The sequence below is a fragment of the Meleagris gallopavo genome, chromosome 1, assembly GCF_000146605.3.
Source record: "Meleagris gallopavo isolate NT-WF06-2002-E0010 breed Aviagen turkey brand Nicholas breeding stock chromosome 1, Turkey_5.1, whole genome shotgun sequence".
Classification (NCBI taxonomy): domain Eukaryota; kingdom Metazoa; phylum Chordata; class Aves; order Galliformes; family Phasianidae; genus Meleagris; species Meleagris gallopavo.
In genome coordinates, this window is record NC_015011.2 from 130,113,854 (window position 1) to 130,132,220 (window position 18,367).

Here is an 18,367-nt window from a genome sequence, read left to right on the forward strand (position 1 = left end):
AACTCAACTTGCAGTCTTTTGTTAAAGTTATCCATATTTTCCCGTGGATGGCAGCCCTCATGTTGAGTTTTCTCTCCTTTAAATTACCCAACCCTGAATGAACACTTTTGCAGCTTGTAATTAATGAGAATTTGCATAGTATAGCCATGGTTTTTTCTTCTGTAAGCCCTGCTTTTTTCTTTCCAAAACAAAGTCAAAAACAGTGATTTCAATTAATAACAGTAAATATTTTCTTGATTTTCATCATATGTAAAATCCTCACACAGTCTTATAAAAAGCAATTGCTGAAATGAAGAGTTCCCTTTACATCTGGGACAGAACATGTACTGGAGAAGGCCTTAGCACAGCACAGGCTAAGTATAAGCCATTGCAAGATTAATTTTCCTGCCCCTTGTGTTTGTGTTCCTCTTATGTGGTCAACCATTATAAACACAACAGAATCCTCCACGCTCTGCTCATGATAACTGTTTTACTAAAACTAATGTAATGAATTAATTGTACCAATTCTTGTTTTATTTGGTGCTTCATGGTGTGTGTGCACCAACTGAACAGATGAAGATCTGCAAGAAAATGTGATGTGGCAGCACCAATCTGAGTTGCTTTTGCATTTCATCTTCAAGAGTGTAATGGTGATGTTGGGATTTGCTCTTTTTCTTCTGAACTGATCTGATTTCTCCTAACTCCTGTTTTCAAACATGCTGAATTTTTTCTCCCCTTAAGAAAAATCTGTTTATATTATTTATTTATTTGTAACCCTTTCTTCCATTGTATCACTCATCTAGCACAAGTCTCACATCTTCTCTCCATTTTTTCTCAAGCCACTCTTGCTGCCAGTCAGAAGTGTTGACCGTTGTGCCATTAAGCACAGGACAAGCAATAAGCAGGAATAAAAGACACCGCTGAAACTTTGGTGTCTTTACCTCCATATCACCTACATTTTCATATGTTTCACACTATGACACCCCACTCAAGTCCCACACAATTTCTATGAAGACTTTTCATGTCTTGGTAGTGAAATAGGAAAGAAATACCTTCGGTAACTGTATCCACTGTAAGAATTTCATGCTCCTGCTTCTTAAAACAAGTGACTGAACAATACTATAAAAAGGATATTAAAACTAAGACAAATGAGGAATTTACTGCCTGCATCAAATAAATAACTTCATCTTTTGGATGAAACATAGATTTCATTTAGGGCATCTAAAAAACAACGAATGGTCAGTGTTACCCTCCCAGTGCACTGATAGCAATCCATGATCAAGACAAGCTCAGTTCTTCACCACTCACAGGACATATATTTGTCACTGTTTCTCAGAGCTAAGAAATTACTTTTTACCAGTTGAATTTAAGTTCAGCTAACAAAAAAGGCAGTGAACAAAAATTTTGTTATCTGTTTTTTGTTTTGCTCGGCTTCTGAATTCCTTGTTTTCTGCATTGGCTGCTTAAGCCATCCACTGTAACAGAGTTAGAAATCTTACATTATTCCTAATGTTCTGGCTCACAAGTCATTTTTCTTGTGTGGACACAGTTCCTTCCCTGTCTGCTGTTTCCATGGGCTTTTCATAATTGTGGTTGTGGTTTTAAATTCCCATATACATTTCACATGCAAGTCCACGGAGCACATTGTGTTGCATCATATATCAAAAATGGTTCACAACTGCAAGCACCATTACAGTTTTGGGAGAAGAGAGAAATCAACTTACTCAGCAATCTCAGGTTTGCTTTTCTGTCTTTCAAAATGTGTCCCCTTCTGACTCAGTGCCTGCGGTCTGAGAAGATGCCATAGAGGTGGGAAGTGTCTGTTTGCTGTTTTCCTTGGCGTCGTTTGCTCCACTAGTCATCCCCAATGCGGTGAGTGACCATGCTTGTGTTCAGCTATGTTTAGAGGTACAGAGGCATGGTAGATGGCACGTGCTATTGGCTTACTCCGACCAAGCAGGGGAGTGACTGGTAGCTGAGCAAACTTCTTGAGCTGAGCTGCTGCTTGTGGTCCACTTGCCCTGTCAACCATCATCTGCAGAAATACAATTTGCTCTCTACAACAACCTGAAAGGAGGTTGTGGCAAGGTGGGGGTTAATCTCTTCTCCCAGATGACAGTGATAGGATTAGAGGTAATAGCCAGGGAGGTTCAGGTTGAGTATTAGGAAACATTTCTTCTCCAAAAGTGTGGTGAGGCAGTGACACAGGCTGCCAAGGGAGGTGGTGGAGTTACTGTCACTGGAGGTGTTCCAGAACCATGTAGATGTGGCACTGAGGGACGTGGCCTAGAGTGGTCACAGGCATGGTTTGACTGTTGGACAGGGTGATGTTAGTGGACTTTCCAACCTTAATGATTTTGTGGTTCTCTGAAAGAAGTACACATGCTTCCGCCTTTGCATTTCAACAGTGACCTGACTGTCTTCACTCACAGCAAACAATCTGCACTGGTGAAGCTGCTTTTTGACACACCGTAGCATGCCCATATTTTTATCTGTGGGTAATGAAAAGAAAATATGAAACTTTTTTCAATCTTTATTGTAATTTCAGAGAAGCATTCACATACGGTGATGGTGAGACTATCATTACTCAGCAACTTGGATTACCCTCTCCATTTCAGTGCACAGAGACAGAGATGCGTTACCTCTTCATCTTTCAAGAATCAGCTTTGCACAGTCTGCCTGCACTGCTTGCCCACATTGCATCATATATTACATAGAGAGTGCCCAAGGAAGGCTTTCTTCCTTAAACCCAAATCCAGCAAACCCCACTTTGTTAACAATCTTCTCTTTATTCCATCACTCTCTATGGCACTGTTTCTGTGCAGATGAGTTGACCTGCTGCCAGCAGCCTGTGCACATCACCACTGGACAGGAGAAGACCACTCCATTTCCTAGAAGGAAACCACAAACCCAGATATGATGTGTGCAGTGATAAGAATGACCAGCACAGGGAGAGCCTCAACCAGCCCTCCTGTGCTAGTTCTGACTCTGTTTGGGCTGAGGGCAGAGGAGGCACTGGAGAGGATAAACATAGTCTTCTGTTGTTTGAAGTTCTTGTGGCTTATTGCTGCTGGCTCTGGGCCTTTCCAGCTCCTTAGTCCCTTGTTGCTTGTTAAATTCTACAATAAGGGTCTCCTCCTCCTCCTCCCTGTTCTCCCTTCTCCTTCCAACTCTTGCAGTATAATCTGTCTTCCCAGGCTGCCAGGTTGCATTTGCAGTGAAAGAAGCTGTTGAAAACTCAGGAGCCATGGGACAGCAGGGAGGCAGCCTGCAACCAAGCTGTCACTGCTCTTGCAAAACAAGCACCCCTCCATGTTTCTTGGCCTGCATCTCCCTGTTCCTCTCATGTACCATTTAAATTAGTATATGAAAGCACTTATTTCTCTGGAAAAGCCAGCAAATTTTTGAATTCTTGACATCTGATGCAAATCAGGCTAGTCCCTCTGCTCAGTCTTACTCTTTCTGTCCCATCTATTTGGTGTTTCTTGGAGTTGGACAGCTTTTCTTCCCTTTCCATTTCAATGCTCCCCAAGAGCCCATCTGGGAACTACAAATTATTATAACCAGGTTTGCTCATATCAGTAAGTCCAAGAACGTGTGTTGGAGAAATAGCTGTGTTTTATTTTGCATTGTCTTGCCAGTCAGCTTTCAGCATTCAGTATTTTTTAATGCCTCACCACCTTATTCTCATGTGAACAGAGCAATTTACTCCTGTTTTTAATCATGTAGAGCTGACTCAGCCAAGCCGAGTAACAGGAATAAATGGTAATATCCATGTGAGTGCAATTCCTGGATGCCAAATAGCATCAGCCACAAAAGCTTGGACAAGTTCCTCCATCAAAGACAGCAGAACCTGGTAGTCACCAGAAAAACCTGGTCCTTTAGCTGTCCATAACACAGATGGTCTTGTTGCTGCTCCACGATGCCTGAATTTTCATGAACTGCAGATAATGAGTAGACATGTCTCGTTTGTGGAGGTCTTTTGAAACCTAGTTTGGAAGACATTGCTAGAATATTAAATATTATTTGAGATTTTGGTTATTTTATTATGAAGAAAAATCCACCCAAATGCCGTGAGGCAGCTGCACGTTGTGGGAAATAGTTATCTGGTGAGATGAGCAACAAGTGAGACATATAGGGAATAGCCTGCTCTTCAAGTCAGGAATTTCACAGCAATTCTCCATCATTTCAAGCAGTATAAATGAATCATCTGCAGAGCAAAACCACAGAATGACACCAGCTTCCCTAAAAGTGTCTCTATGTATGTATCTGCTAGACTTGCATATTTCTGTTTATAAATAATAATGACCACAAAGTGAAATGGTCTTTTCAGCAGACAGTTCCTAAAAAAATGCTTATCACGTCTTTCATTTTTTTGCTAAACTTCTTTAAGCTAGACTTTTGTACTTCCAGATAAAGTATTTTGACTTAAAAGTACTGATACAGATGTGTGTGATCACAAATTTTCTGAGATAAAAGACGGCTAAGATCTTTTCTGAAGGACGTTGATTGAAATTGTTAATCCTTGTTAGGACTGAATCCTTGAATCCGAGGACAACATGTTACCTAATTAATAAGTATTACTATTTTGTAGATAGCTGGTTTTGGTCTAGTTTTCAAAAACAGGACAGCGTAAGTTGTTGCACTGTAAATTTACTTTGAATCATGTATCCCACTTCAGATGTATTTTCCAAGGCACTTTGTTTTCAAATCACCTGTATTTGTAGATGTATGAGGAAAACTGATCACTAATGACTCTTACAGATTGGAGACCCAAATCGTTGCCTTATGGAGGGAAAGTCAGGTAGATCCCTGTCCCAGTGAGTGCTGATGGGCACACAAGCTGACCAACTGGCACTGGTTGTACCTGAGCAGAAGGATAGGTTGCACCTTGTCTGGACAAGGTAGTCATGGGTGAGGTGGGAGCAGAGGGTGTAAAGTGGAGGGAAGGAAAGGGCTGGAGTGAGGTAGAGAAAGGCCATGAACGGCCATGAGCTGAAGTAGTTGTAGCAGAGGGATTTGTGTGTATGTGTGTGCATGTTAAGAGCATGTTAAGAGCATGGGACACACATTTACAGAAGAGCAATTTGTGCTCGTTCTGCTGTTCACTAAACAGCTTGCTATCAGACGGCTTTATTCACTGAACGTAATTAGCACAGGTTAGCACAGGTATGTGCAATCTTTTCAAAGACTTCCAACATAATTCCTTGCATTTTTGCTCTATTTAGATGTGATTAACGTCAGCTTATTAGCTGGGAAAATGTCTGGTTGCCATTAGCTGTTGGAGCATGTCCAGAGGAGGGCCATAAAGATGACCAGAGGGCTGGAGCATCTCCCTTAGAGGGACAGGCTGAGACAGCTCAACATCTTCAGCCTGGAGAAGAGAAAGCTCTGGAAGGACCTCATAGAGGCTTTTCAGTACCTGAAGGGGCCTACAGAAAAGCTGGGGAGGGACTTTTTAGAAGTAGATGTAGTGACAGGACAAGAGGAAATAGCTTTAAACTGGAAGAGGGTAGATTTAGACTAGACATCAGGTAGAAATTCTTTATAGTGTGGATGGTGAGACAGGTTGCCCAGAGAAGTTGTGGATGTCCCCTCCCTGGAAGCATTCAAGGCCAGGCTGGATGGGGCTTTGAACAATCTGGTCTAGAGGGAGGTGTCTGCCTATAGCAGAGGGTTGGACCTAGATGATCTTAAAGGTCGCTTCCAATCCAAACTATTCTATGATTCTTTGATTCTATGATTCATTAGAGATTCCCATCTCTATTGCATAAGTGAAGGCTGTTGTATAGTAATAGTCTGAACTATTTCATATAAAATGGGTCATTTTATCTGACAGACCTTCTGTTTGGCTGCTGTACACTGACCTGGCAAAGGAAGGGCTAAAATCATCTTAATTCACGAGTTTGGATGCTCAGAATGCAGTGCAGAGTCTCCAGAAAACCAGACTAGTGCTTTTGTAACCCAGACAAGAGCATCTAATATGAACAGAGATAAGTCCTTTCTCTTGACCACGGGACAGTAGCTAATGTTATTTGCATTATCAGCCTTTTTGGTTTATGGATAACAGAACTGTCTGAGGAAAATCAGACAGCCACAAGTGGGTCTGATAGTTATGAAGATCCTTGCAATGACCGTGTTGATCAGAATATGGAAACTATAAGACCATCCCAGATTGAAATATGAAGCTTCATGATTCCTTCCCCATCATTTACTTCCTGAAATTACAGTAATATTGTGGATAATGCCTGAAGAAAAGAAAATGTGCAACCTGAATTTATGACATATCCCCAAAGGCTGCAGTATGTTGATAGATGCCATCAGCTGTATAGTATTTCTCCTTGTAGAAAATGGCAGTATGATCTTAAGTGTTTTTTTTGTTTTCATTTTTGAGTGATTATTTGGTTAGTGAGAGCATGAGGAAGCCTTAACATCAAGTTAGGATCCTGGTGCTCCAAACCAGGGCTGCTCAGCTGAGGTTTGTCTGAGATCTGTGGGCAGGGACCTGTGTGCCAGCTTCAGCTCTGGGAGGTCAGCCAGACACCACACACTGCCAGCGGTGACGCAGTGCATGATGGCTGGTTTCCCAAGGATCAAGAGGCTGGGAGAAATACTGAATTGCCCACAGGAGGCATCACATGTCTGGACAAGGCAAAACTGACTTGTGGTACTGTTGCTGACTGAAGTCTTCCATTGACTGCCCTCTTCTAGAAAGGTGGAAGTCAACATTACCACATTTAGTAACCCTTATCTTACTATTCCACTTATGATCCCCGAGACCATGACCTGCCTACATCTGTCTATTCTTCATACTCCACTGTGAAGACAGCCTCCACGCAAAGTATGACACTGAGATGGTGTCATGGAAAGAAAGAGGAATCAACCCATTTGTGATTCACAAGCTATCTGAGAAATCACAAAAGAGGAAAAACCTGCCATATTGTCCACATGAAAACTTGCAAAACACGTTGTGTGAAGACTGCAGTTACTTTGCTGCTGACTGTGCTGAAGGACACCTTTTGTTACCCATGAGAAATTTTATTTAAGGCAGAGTATAAGAAAGTCACGTGGAGACATGAGTGTAAGCAAATTACCATTCGTCAGAAAAAGGGAAATTTAGTCATATATTTAGCAGTCATTTCCCCTTTTTTGGGAAATCCAAGTGCATATTTTCTTTCTCTTTGCCTGTATTTCCCTCATCCTCACTCTACGGAAGGAAAGAAAGATAGACCTAAAATGTCACTTGGTTTTGACACAGATCTGATTGGGCAATGAGAGATAAATTTCCGCTGTGCCTTGAGTTAAGCTCTATATAAGGTCCATACCAGCAATTTCATTCTCACGTCTTTTCATGAGAAACTAATGGTTGAAAGGATGCAGAACCACAGGTAAGTGAATCTTAACAGAGATCTTGGAGTGAAAGCTATACCTAAAAACTTCTGTTTATATAGGGCCTACTGAGACTGCTTGATATTAAACTGAAGGGACTGAATTAAATAACCAAGTATTTTGATTAAGCTAAGGATATAAGAAGAGAGCAAATCTCCTCCTACAGTATGTTCCTTGCGTACCTTGGGGATATTAATGCAGCAAAGGGAGTCACTAGTTCCAGATCCAGGTGTGGCCCTGAGAAGAGATACAGCTCCACATCAGTGTGCTGGAAATGAGTGAAGACCTTGTACTATGGGAGGCAACTCAGTGTTATGATGCTGTATTATTAAGTAAGAGATTGACTTTGTGCTAGCTGTTGTGCTCACGCCCATATGATAGCTAATGAATGACTTGCAGCAGATAGTTTTGTTTTCCCCTGTGGTCACTGCCAGATACCTAGGACGTGTTGTTCAGGGCTTTTGTCATCATTTGCTTGCACAGATTGTTATAGTGTTCACACGAGAGAACTCATATGTGTCCCAACAGCAAGGTGGGTGCACACACTATGGGAGTCAAAGCTGTTGTCTCGGGAGATAAATTTGTTGGAGACACTGAGAGCTTGGCTCTGGTTATACTATTTGCCTGCAGATATGTGCTGCCCGGCCTACTTTGGTAGCCACAGTGGAGAAGATAATGTGGCAGAGGATTAATGAGAGCATAGAGCCTTAGCAGAGACTTGAAGAGACTTTACTGCATCTTTTCTCCTGTGCTTATCCAAACAAGCTACACTACAGCTAAGTTGAAGCATCTGGCCCATGCCTCAGTCACAGCTTATTGCAAAATACAGAGAGCTGTATTTTTCTACCCTTCTACCGTGGGGACAGCAGCATCTTGTGGTGTGTTGTTTGCATCTCCCAGAGTGACAGGAAAATGACAGACAAGAAGCATTTGCACTAAGCCAGATGCTTTTGTTCCACAAATTATCTTCCCTCAATTGGGAGTGAAGAAGGACTGTTGTTCACCAAGGAGTATCAAAGCTTATCAAGTCTGGAGTTAGGAGAAGAATAGTAAACCCTTTGGTTAATGTTGAGTATTTTGATTGTATCTTCTGTGTCATAAAAAACTTGCCTGCAGATTTCAAGACATTTTCCCTCGATCTTCTTCCCATTTCCTCTGGGAAAGAATGCATGGGTTCTTCTTTGCCCTGATTACATGCACAGTGTGTGCCTCTGCTTTCAAGCTCCAACAAGGGAAAAGCACAGGTAAGGGCATGGGTTTGGTTGTTTCATTTTCTGTCTCCTTTTCCTTCTGTTTAGTATGCCTGGCCAACAGTAATGACAAAATGTCTCTAATTCATATAGAAAACTGCCCAGATCACACCATGTTTTTCCAATACTACTATGAACTGCACGGAGAACCTGTGGTTCTGAAATGCCCTTCCCCCAGATACAAACATATGGATTTTTCTGCATTGACACATAATATCACATGGTACAAAAATGATTCAAAAACCATGATATTAGGAAGAGATGAAGATCCAAGAATCTGGGCAAAAGGAGACGCGCTCTGGTTTTTGCCAGCAAGACAAGAAGATTCAGGAGTGTATATCTGTACCAGAAGGTAGGTGTTTAAAAGGAGGTTCAATTCACTAACAAGGTTACTGTGCCTAAAATAGATTAATTTGAGTCCAGCTGTCCTCAGAGCTTATTTGTGTAAGATCATTTCCTTACTGACTTTATTAGGGAAAAAATGTGGAAAGTTAGAAATGTTAAAAGTTGTGTCTCCTATACGTATATATATAAACTGAAATCTCAGTGCATATTGACAAGCTTAGTTGTTCTATAATCTCACAAGGAAGAAGTGTACATGAAAGTTTGCTTTAGCTTATTTTTCTCTCAGTCAGGGCTGCAGTGAGCAGAGGTGTGCTGCAAACAGGGTACTCTGCAGATTGCAACTCCTACATCACAGCTTTAGAGAAGCAGATACTATTATTTGCATTTCAGATTGCCTTATAAAGAATATGCCAAGTCAGCATTCTGAGATTCTTTCTTCTTCCCTGTTCCTTTCTCCTGAACTTTATTTTTCTTCTACTTCACATTTTTAATCAGAATTGGATTGCCTTTGCGTTGCTGGAAGATCTCACATGAGAATCAATGTGCATTTATGGGGCTGGGATCAGACTTGTGGTACTACAGTGGTTTGCAATGTGAGCTCTTTCTAGGTCGTTGTTTTCTGCGTGTTTACAAACTGACAGCTTGTATAGTTTTGAAAGAGGAAGGGGATCTGGTCTTGTGGTGGTGTGAGGAAAGCAGAAACACCAGTGCCACTGGGGCTTGAAAACCATATGATACAGGGTCCTTGTCCCTGCCAGCTCCTCCTTCCTGCCAGTTCCTCCTTCCTGCCACCTTCCAGGGCACGCCTGGCAGTGGGCACCTCACTCCACGTTATCCAGTATCCATATGTGTCCATGGATTCCAGATGTAGTAAAATGTTGTGAAACCTGTTTGAGAAAGATATGCAGAGATTAAGTAGATAGCTTCACTGCTAACACTGTTACAGAATTGATAGAATAGAAACAAACCCTATGCTCCTATCATTGAAGTAGAACATTTCTTCAGCATGCTATGAAATGAGGGTAGAAGAAGAGGATGCAGCTCAAGCACCTGTATCCCCCAAATGACTTATGCGTTTTGATCCTTCCTGGGGCTGGAAACAATTGCCACTTGGGACAAAGAGAAAGAGATAAATACTATAAAACTTTGAAACCTTCTTCCCTGTGTAAAATAATATGTCCTCAAGGAAAAACTGCTGGCTGCACAGTAGCAACGGCAGATGTATTTTAATACAGTGCTTTAAGGTTTTTATTTCTCCCTTACATTGCAATCAGTTTTCACAGTCAAGACCTCTTCCAAAGAAAGGAGTGGAGAGTTTGTGACATATCTGCTAGTATTTAGGTGGACGTGTTATCCCTCCTTGTAAAATCAAAATCGTGACTTAGTCTAAGGTGGCACAGCAAGCTTAGTTTACACAAGAGAAGAAAAGAAGAGGTTTGAAGGGTGCCGCTTGAGGTCTCCTCACCAGCGTTGTGCGCTCATGTCTACTTGCTGTCTTCAGGAACTCCTCCTATTGTGCTGAGGTGTCCATCCACCTCACGGTCGTGCAGAAGGCAGCTGCTCGGGACATCGCCTATCCCCAGGTCCTCTTCACTTTCACCTCTGGAAAGCTCGTTTGCCCCAACCTGTGGGAGTTTACAACAAACAGGACAAACACGGAGCTCCAATGGTACAAGGTAGAATTTTCAATTTCTCTTTATGCAAAATCTAAAATACTGTCTCATTTGTAGACGAACATCTATCTTCACTTTCTGTTTGTCCGGAGCATTGTGTTGTTAAATCATGAGCAATCTAATGTTGTAGCATAATATACTGGGAATTTATGGGACAGGTGTATGTATTTTAGGAAAGGTTCTCCGGGGTGGGCTCAGTGTGGTCTGAAGTGCTCCACGGGAAGTGTTTTAAAGTCCAGCTCACCTAACCGGATTCCAGGGTAGCCGTTTCAGACTAGGCTTTTCTCTTTGGTGCTCTGCTTCTTTTAACGGCCCCTGTAGGGAATTCCACAAAGTGGGACCTCCTGTGTGAGCTGTTCAGAGGAGGTAACCTCCTTATAAGCAGGAGGGAAATCAAATTTTTACATGGTTTAGATTGTGATAGGACAAGGGGGAATGGTGTTAAACTAAAGTGGGGAGATTTAGATTGGATGTTAGGGGGAAACTTTTTACTCAGAGGGCAGTGAGGCACTAGCACAGCTGCCCAGAGAAGCTGTGGTGCCCCAACCCTGGAGGCACTCAAAGCCAGGTTGGATGGGGCCCTGGGCAGCCTGAGCTGGTATGGGCAGTCCTGCCCATGGCAGGGGTTGGGGCTGGGTGGGCTTTATGGTCCCTTCCAACCCAAAACATTCTGTGATTCCATGATGACTGAAATGTATTTGTCTGAGAAGAGTGCCTCTGAATATTGCTCTTATGAGGTCGTGTACAGAAAGCAATACTGTAAAAACCTTTATGATTACCATAATTTATTTTTCTTAGAAGAATGTCTTACGTGATTGCTCGTAAGAGCACTCCGGAAGTAACCTAGTATATTTTTCCATCTTAAAATGTGTGAGTTACTGGAAAGATATGTTAAAGTAGCAGTTCTTCATACATCATATAATGCCTCAGAACATTCTGGTGAGGAAAACATGTTCATAGAACTTGAGTTACGGTGGGAAAGTGAAACTGCACAGATTCAACAGTGATCAGCAAACTTTTTGTAAGAGAGAGACAAAGATAAATAATTTTGTCTGGAGGTTACACAGGGTTTAACCACACCTATCTGAGCTGTAACAAAAGTTGTCCTTTCTCCAGGATGCTCTGCTTCTGGAAGATGACAGTGAAAAATTTGTATTTCTGAAGGAGTCGTCTTCTCTGTTCTTCACTTCTGTATTACCTACAGACTCCGGCTACTACACCTGCAAGATGGCTTTTCCGTATGAAGGTGTCACATATGAAATCACCAGAACAATTAAACTGCAGACTCTTGGTAAATACTGAGCACTGAGAACACTTAAGAAAGCTTTTGCAACAGACGGTTTGCTGGTGAGATCAGGGAGAGGAGCTCAAATTCAGTACTGCTAAGTAAGGTAGAAGGCACACTGGCTTTTGATGCTGAAACCGGGGGGGTTTCCAGCAGTATGGCTGGCATAGCTCTTTGACTAACCTCAGCTCTTTGGCTAACCTCAGAGCTTGCCCTCGCATTCAGAAGCACATTTGCAGGAGGCAGAACTGGCTGTCGCAATGGCAACTGCCCACGGTCTTAAAACCGAGTAATTAATCTTTCAGGGGGCTGGAGGTTGCTAAGAATGACTTCAGAGGGCTTAGGAAATAAAACACCGAGTATTCTCTCCAGAGCTGGGGAAAACCGTTGTTTCCCAAGGCGGTTTGAGCCGCTGGCCCGGCTGCTGCTGCGGGGCGCCCGGCGGGCACCAGGGGGCGGCCGGAGGCTGTGGCAGCCTTGGGCTCGGCATTACTGCGATCCCCTGGCTATCCCTGCCTTCCTCACCCATCACCCGGGGTCACGATGCCGGGTTGGGCCCGTCTATCCCCGCTGACACAGTGCCTCTGGTTGGGTAATGACTCTCCTTGCCGCGGGGTTTAGAAACAAGCTGCTGTGTGGGAAGTGCAAGATGTCGAGCCGAGCAGCACGTTACAACGCCTGTTATTTCTGTCGTGGTAGCACTGACTCTGTTCTCTCTGTGTGCAGAACAAGAAAAGAGAATTACCCCCATAATTGTGTATCCAACTCAGAAGACAACGTCAGCTGCTCTTGGTAAGGATGAGCATTATTTTGGAAGTGTCTAATCGGAATAAAATTAGATCAGGTTCCCTGATTTGTACCCTAATTCGTTGGCATAAACTATTACAGTTCTTTTGGTCTCAATTATATTAACTGAACATTGGTGCTGTGGTAGTTTTTCACTGTAGTTTTTCCTTCTTATATCTGCAATAAGAAACTATTTTCATAAAATCGTAGAATCAGCAAGGTCAGAAAAGACCACTAAGATCATCTAGTCCAATCATCAGCTCATCACCACCATGCTTACTGAACATGTCTCCTTGTACAAACCAAAGTAAAATAGCTGTAGATTTTAGCAGCAAAGCATGTGAAGTATGTTTGAGTGCTTAGATCGGCTGCTCAGAGTTCCCCCTTTATCAAGAACATACACTTTTCAATATTCCCCCAGTCAACCCTAGGTTGATGGGTGGCTTTGAGTGAACCACCCAGTTCTTTTGAGAGGAGACATTTTTCATTGCTTCTTATTGTTTGAACCAGACAGTTATCTATCACTAGCTAGAGCATATCTTGCAAGAACCTCAATTTTTCTTCAAAGATGATGTTGTAACAATGCATTTCAGTTGCTTTCCCTCATTTTAGAGAATGCCATGTATATTTGACACTAAGGTCTCCTAACTTGGGTATTATACACACAGCTATGTCCCATGAGCCTTAGTTTTCACTGCCACTTTTCCTTCTGCAAGTGTAACATTGTCTTTCATTTTTTGCCTGTCTGCCCCACAGAGTGTACTGGATTCTCTTCAGCAATACTGTATGATTATTGAGCCAAGTGTTTTCCATATGAAATAAATATCCACTAGTGTGAGGGCTCCTTATCCTTAGCTCAGAGTTACAATAATTATAGAAACATTTCTGAATTTTTGCTTGGTCACGTTGTCCCCGTGGGTCTCATCTAGAACTGAATGTCCTCGCCTGCATCGCTGTGGGTTAGACCAATTGCTCTGGAGCAACCTTGCCCCTTGAACTGCAAAACAGCAGAAGGAGCATAGAAACACAGCTTTGTCTCCTGAGAAATATGTATTGTACAAGGATTGATAACGGCTGAAATGGAAAAGTAATTTGCTAAGTAGTGGAAAAGACTGCCAGACTGAATCGTCTCGCTGCCAAGGAGTAGGGGAGCAAATGCAAGCTGGGGCTTAACATCAGTTTTCAGTGTAGTAGTGCTTGACATGTGTGGGAACTCGATCTCCTATCAGAGATGCTCTGTTCACCAGGAGAAAGAGTAGATCTCAACATGCTTCTGAACGTTTTTTAAATCTTCCTCTGCCAACAGGCTCCAAGATGACTCTCCCATGTAAAGTATTTGCTGGACCAAACAGCAACATCTACACTGACGTGGAATGGTTAGCGAATGATACCACGATCGATGTGGTTTACAAGCAAAACAGAGTTATGGAGGGGGAACGACAGTAAGTTGGGCGAAAGTGTTTTCTTGTGGTTGTGGTGCAATAGGGGCTTTCAGCTGGATGCTAGGTAATGAAATGGCATAAGGAGAGCCCAGAAGTAAAGGAGAGAGCTGAGAAAAATAAGCAAATGAAAATATAAAATCAACAAAACAAATAAGTGCAGATCAGCCCAAGCAGAGAGAGGTTTCTATACTGTAAATGAGCCAACAAAGAGCCTTACATTGAAGCACAGTTTGTGGGTAGCTGAGCTGATGTACGAGTTGACTGCAGTGGAAAGCAAGGGGCCCTGATCCTTCCCAGTGCCTGTCTTATCTCTCTTCTTGCCCTGTGCCAAGAAAATGTCAACATCCTTGCCTGGCATTCGTGTGATACTTCATGAACCTCTGAATACACTGAGATAGCAGAAAACTGTCTATGTTTTCTGGTTTGCATTTTTTATTATTGTTATTCTAATTATTGTTAATTTAATTACTGTTATTTTTCCCTTTAGGATTGTTCCTTTATTGTTAGTTAATAGTTAAACTGACTCACAAAGATGCCCAGAGAGTGCTAGTGCTGGCACCAGGGCAGCACCAAGCAGGATGCTGGTGGGAGGGAAAACATCCTCTTACCATGGTCCATTGTCTCTCCCTATCTTGAGCCATTATCTGAGTTGCCTCACAGCTGCATACCTCAAGACTTTTGACATTTTGCCTATGCTGTTAACAGTTAAACTGGTCACTCACCAGATATGTTCTACCCAAACTGCTCCTGGCTAGGGATTAGAACTTAGCGTGATGCAAAAGGCATTGGCAATAGGATCTGGGGATACGGCATCCCTGTTTTAAGGGGCAAAAGTGTTTAATATTTATGGATGTGGGCTGTTTTCAGCCTCAGGGCTACATAACAACCTGGGCACGTTGAGTTTATTGCACAGTTACAATCAGACGTAACATTGACAGCTGGGGATCTGAGCCTTTATGTGCTTTGATATTCCTCACAGCTTGACTGAGTATATTAATTTATAATGTTGTTTGCGTGAATAAATGAGAAAGCCTTGAAATCACGGTGAGGTGCCTTAAAATACACAGTGCAACAGCAGGAGTGTCTACAGGATTTAGAATAGAACAACACATATGCTTTCTTACTTAGACCTTTATTGCTGTTGCCACTACTGCTGCTGCCGCTGCTTTTGCTGCTGCTACTATTACACATTACTACATAACAGCATAACAGAGGAGGGAGGCTACACCAGCTAGGGATCACAAAGAACCCATGGAATGAAGCTGCCTCAGTTCTTCTGGGTGCCTCCAAAGAGGCATTATGTCAAAACAGGTCAAATACCACTGGGAAAACAAAACAAAACAAAACAAACAAACAATTTTCACAGAAGTCTGTGTCAAAGCACCCACAGCCAAGTCGCTGCCTTCCTGTGGTACTGACCCAGAATGTGTGCACAGGCAAATCCATTGTCATGGTGCATAGCAAACCCATGAACAAATCATTACAGAGCAGCTGGATAAATTCTCCAGCAGTGACTAAAAGATATCCAGAGATAAGGTTTGCACCTAGAAAACCCCTTTTCAGTAGTTGCACTGTTGAAGAAATCAGGCTAGAAACTTTCTAGACAGTTGCTTGTACTGAAATCTTGAGTTTGGGTGAATGATAAGCAGGTATGGTGGCTCAGTTTGCTGAGAGAAGGACTGCAGGTTTGTGTTTTACATATGTCCTCTCCCAGAATCAATCTCATAAACTAAATAGGTAGTCAGAGAGAAGGAACAAGATCCTTCCACGATGCTGTGTGGGAGCTCAGTTATACACAGTTCTGCTTGCATTTCTTCCCTCCCTTCATTTTTGCAGGACAAATCTAGACTTTTCTTTCTTGGAAGAATCAGTGAGTGCAGCATGGATGCTAAATGGAAAGGAGACTCAGTGAGTTGGTAGAACTAGTCTGGGTAACACAGTGTCCTCTAATGCAGAGGAGCTAGTTCAGAAATGAGCAAATATCCAGTGCAACTTCTTGCAACGTGCTGTTAGAATGAGCTGATAGATAGTTGATAAAAGGAACTCACATTTAATTTTCCTTTTTCTTACAGAGAAATCACAGAAAATGGTGAGAACTTCATTGAAGTGCCACTGATTTTTAAATCTGTGGAAGAAGTGGATTTTTACACAGATTTTAAGTGTCTGGCCCAGAACAGATATGGATCCCAAGTACTGCCAACACGGGTCAAGCAGGAAGGTAACTAACTTGGAGAGAAACAGGCTGCAATTGTTATACTTATTCTAAATCTAAATTACAATTGAAGTATTTTGTGCTTTCAGACCTTAGTATTAGGGTAATAATTGCTTGGGAGATCTTAGTTGCCTCTTTCACATGTAGACTCAAAATGCACAACTTTTTAGAATAGTATGTTCACAAAGAACACTTTCTGTAGGTCACTTGAAGACGTTTTCCACAGGCATAAAAATTTGTGCTGGTATATCTGTTTGCTGGATGAGGTTCAAATACAGACACGTTTTGTGAAATGATGGCTCCATTGAGACTACTGGCACACTCTCACTGGATGCAATAGGGACAGATCTTACCCAGTTCCTCAACAAGTAGGGAAAAAAAAAAAGACAATAGCAAAATAAAGATCAAAGAGTTCCATTTCCTCATGCAAACTGCTGCCAAAATAACAAGAAATATAAATAACGGTGGCTGTTGTTATTTTGGTTCCTAGTGATGGAAAGAGAAGCCCTAAACTCTGTGCAATTCATGTTGTGACTGTTGGCCAAGAACCAGCTGTAAAAACAGTATGAAGCAATGCTAATTGTTTCTTTGCATAACACTGATGAATCACAAAAGCTTGCTCACACTGTGTTAGAAAGATACATGAAAAACTGCAGTCTTCATTATGAGTTGTATCTCATAACCCACGCCAGCATCTTATGATGAGGGACTTGTATTCACTTATCTATACAATGTGCTGCCCAGGTCTTCCATGAGCTGCACAAATATTGCTACAGAGGAGGCAACCCATGAACCAGTATAGGTCTGCATAATCCAAAACTGAGGAAATTAGGTGTATTTTGGGAAGAAGCTCACAGTCTTGTCTTGATCATTAATAATTTTTCAAATGCTCCTGAAAGAGCAGAGAAAACAGTTCACAGAGGTTAAGAGTGGACTAGCTATTACGTATTCTCTTTCCGTGCGCTGCCCTTATTTCCTGCTTGAAGTGTCGCTGCTTTCACCAAATTAAGATGGAAAGTATACAACCACAATGAACTGTAAATTCTCACCCTCCATTGTTTTCCAATACTTTCCTCCCACCCTGATAAACATATGTCCCAGAGCATCAATAGACCTCTTCCTTTCAGAAGCAGTTAGGCCTTCTGAAAGGTTAATTTGCAGACATCCTTTTTAAGGTGGCTTCTCCTCTTCCTCATTGAGCATAGAGAACCATGTTTTCTGATAATACATCAATTCTTTATTTTTCCAGCTGTTGGCTTGCCCTGGTACATTGCAACAGTTCCAGTCGCATTGGCTTGTGTCTTCCTGGTGGGAATATGCATACATAAGTGCTGGAAGCAGAGAGCTGATAAAGGATACACAATGGCAAAGGTTTAAGATCTGCTTTATTCTCACAACAGTGAAAAATTCATCCTGGCTATCTTTCATGAGAGACACAGAGATACATTTTGGACCAGACACACTTCTTTTCCAGCAGATGGATGTATATCAGCTTTTTTCTTCTTCTCCATGTCTTCCATGATTTGATTAAGTTAGAAATATGTTTGTATAAAATGCTGCTTAGAAACAGGGAACCTACTTCTATTGTTTTGCGGCTAGGCTGCATTTTGAAATGCAGTGTCCCACGTACATGCCCTTGTTATGAGGCAGGTAAGGAAAGTTAGATTATTTTCTCCTTTGTATTTCCAATAGTTTTATCCTTTTTCGGCGGGGGAAGGTGTGGAGAAAGCTGAGAACCTTAAAAAAAAAATTATACAAAAACCCAGTTCAGTTCAGTTTCAGTTTTGGATACCTCAGTACAGAAAGGACATTGAGGTGCTGGAGCAGGTCCAAAGAAGGGCAACAAGGCTTGTGAAGGGCTTGGAGAATGTGGCCTACGATGAGAGACTGAAGGAACTGGGGCTGTTTAGTCTGGGGAGAAGGGGGCTGAGGAGAGACCTTACTGTTCTGTTCCAATATCTGAAAGGTGCTTACAGCGAGAGCGGGGCTGGTCTCTTCTCACTGGT

The 18,367-nt window shown here is 42.2% G+C and overlaps 1 protein-coding gene across 1 annotated transcript; it reads left to right on the forward strand.

The window, feature by feature from the left end:
- Nucleotides 1-7,182: 7,182 nt before the first annotated feature.
- On the forward strand, nucleotides 7,183-18,361 carry IL1R2 (interleukin 1 receptor type 2). Its single transcript, XM_010727842.3, has 9 exons — nucleotides 7,183-7,367; nucleotides 8,485-8,612; nucleotides 8,712-8,970; nucleotides 10,465-10,639; nucleotides 11,753-11,927; nucleotides 12,648-12,713; nucleotides 14,014-14,149; nucleotides 16,222-16,367; nucleotides 17,611-18,361. The coding sequence occupies exons 1-9, from the start codon at nucleotides 7,342-7,344 to the stop codon at nucleotides 17,736-17,738; spliced, it is 1,239 nt and encodes a 412-aa protein (XP_010726144.1). The 5' UTR covers nucleotides 7,183-7,341; the 3' UTR covers nucleotides 17,739-18,361.
- The last annotated feature ends 6 nt before the right edge of the window (nucleotides 18,362-18,367 follow it).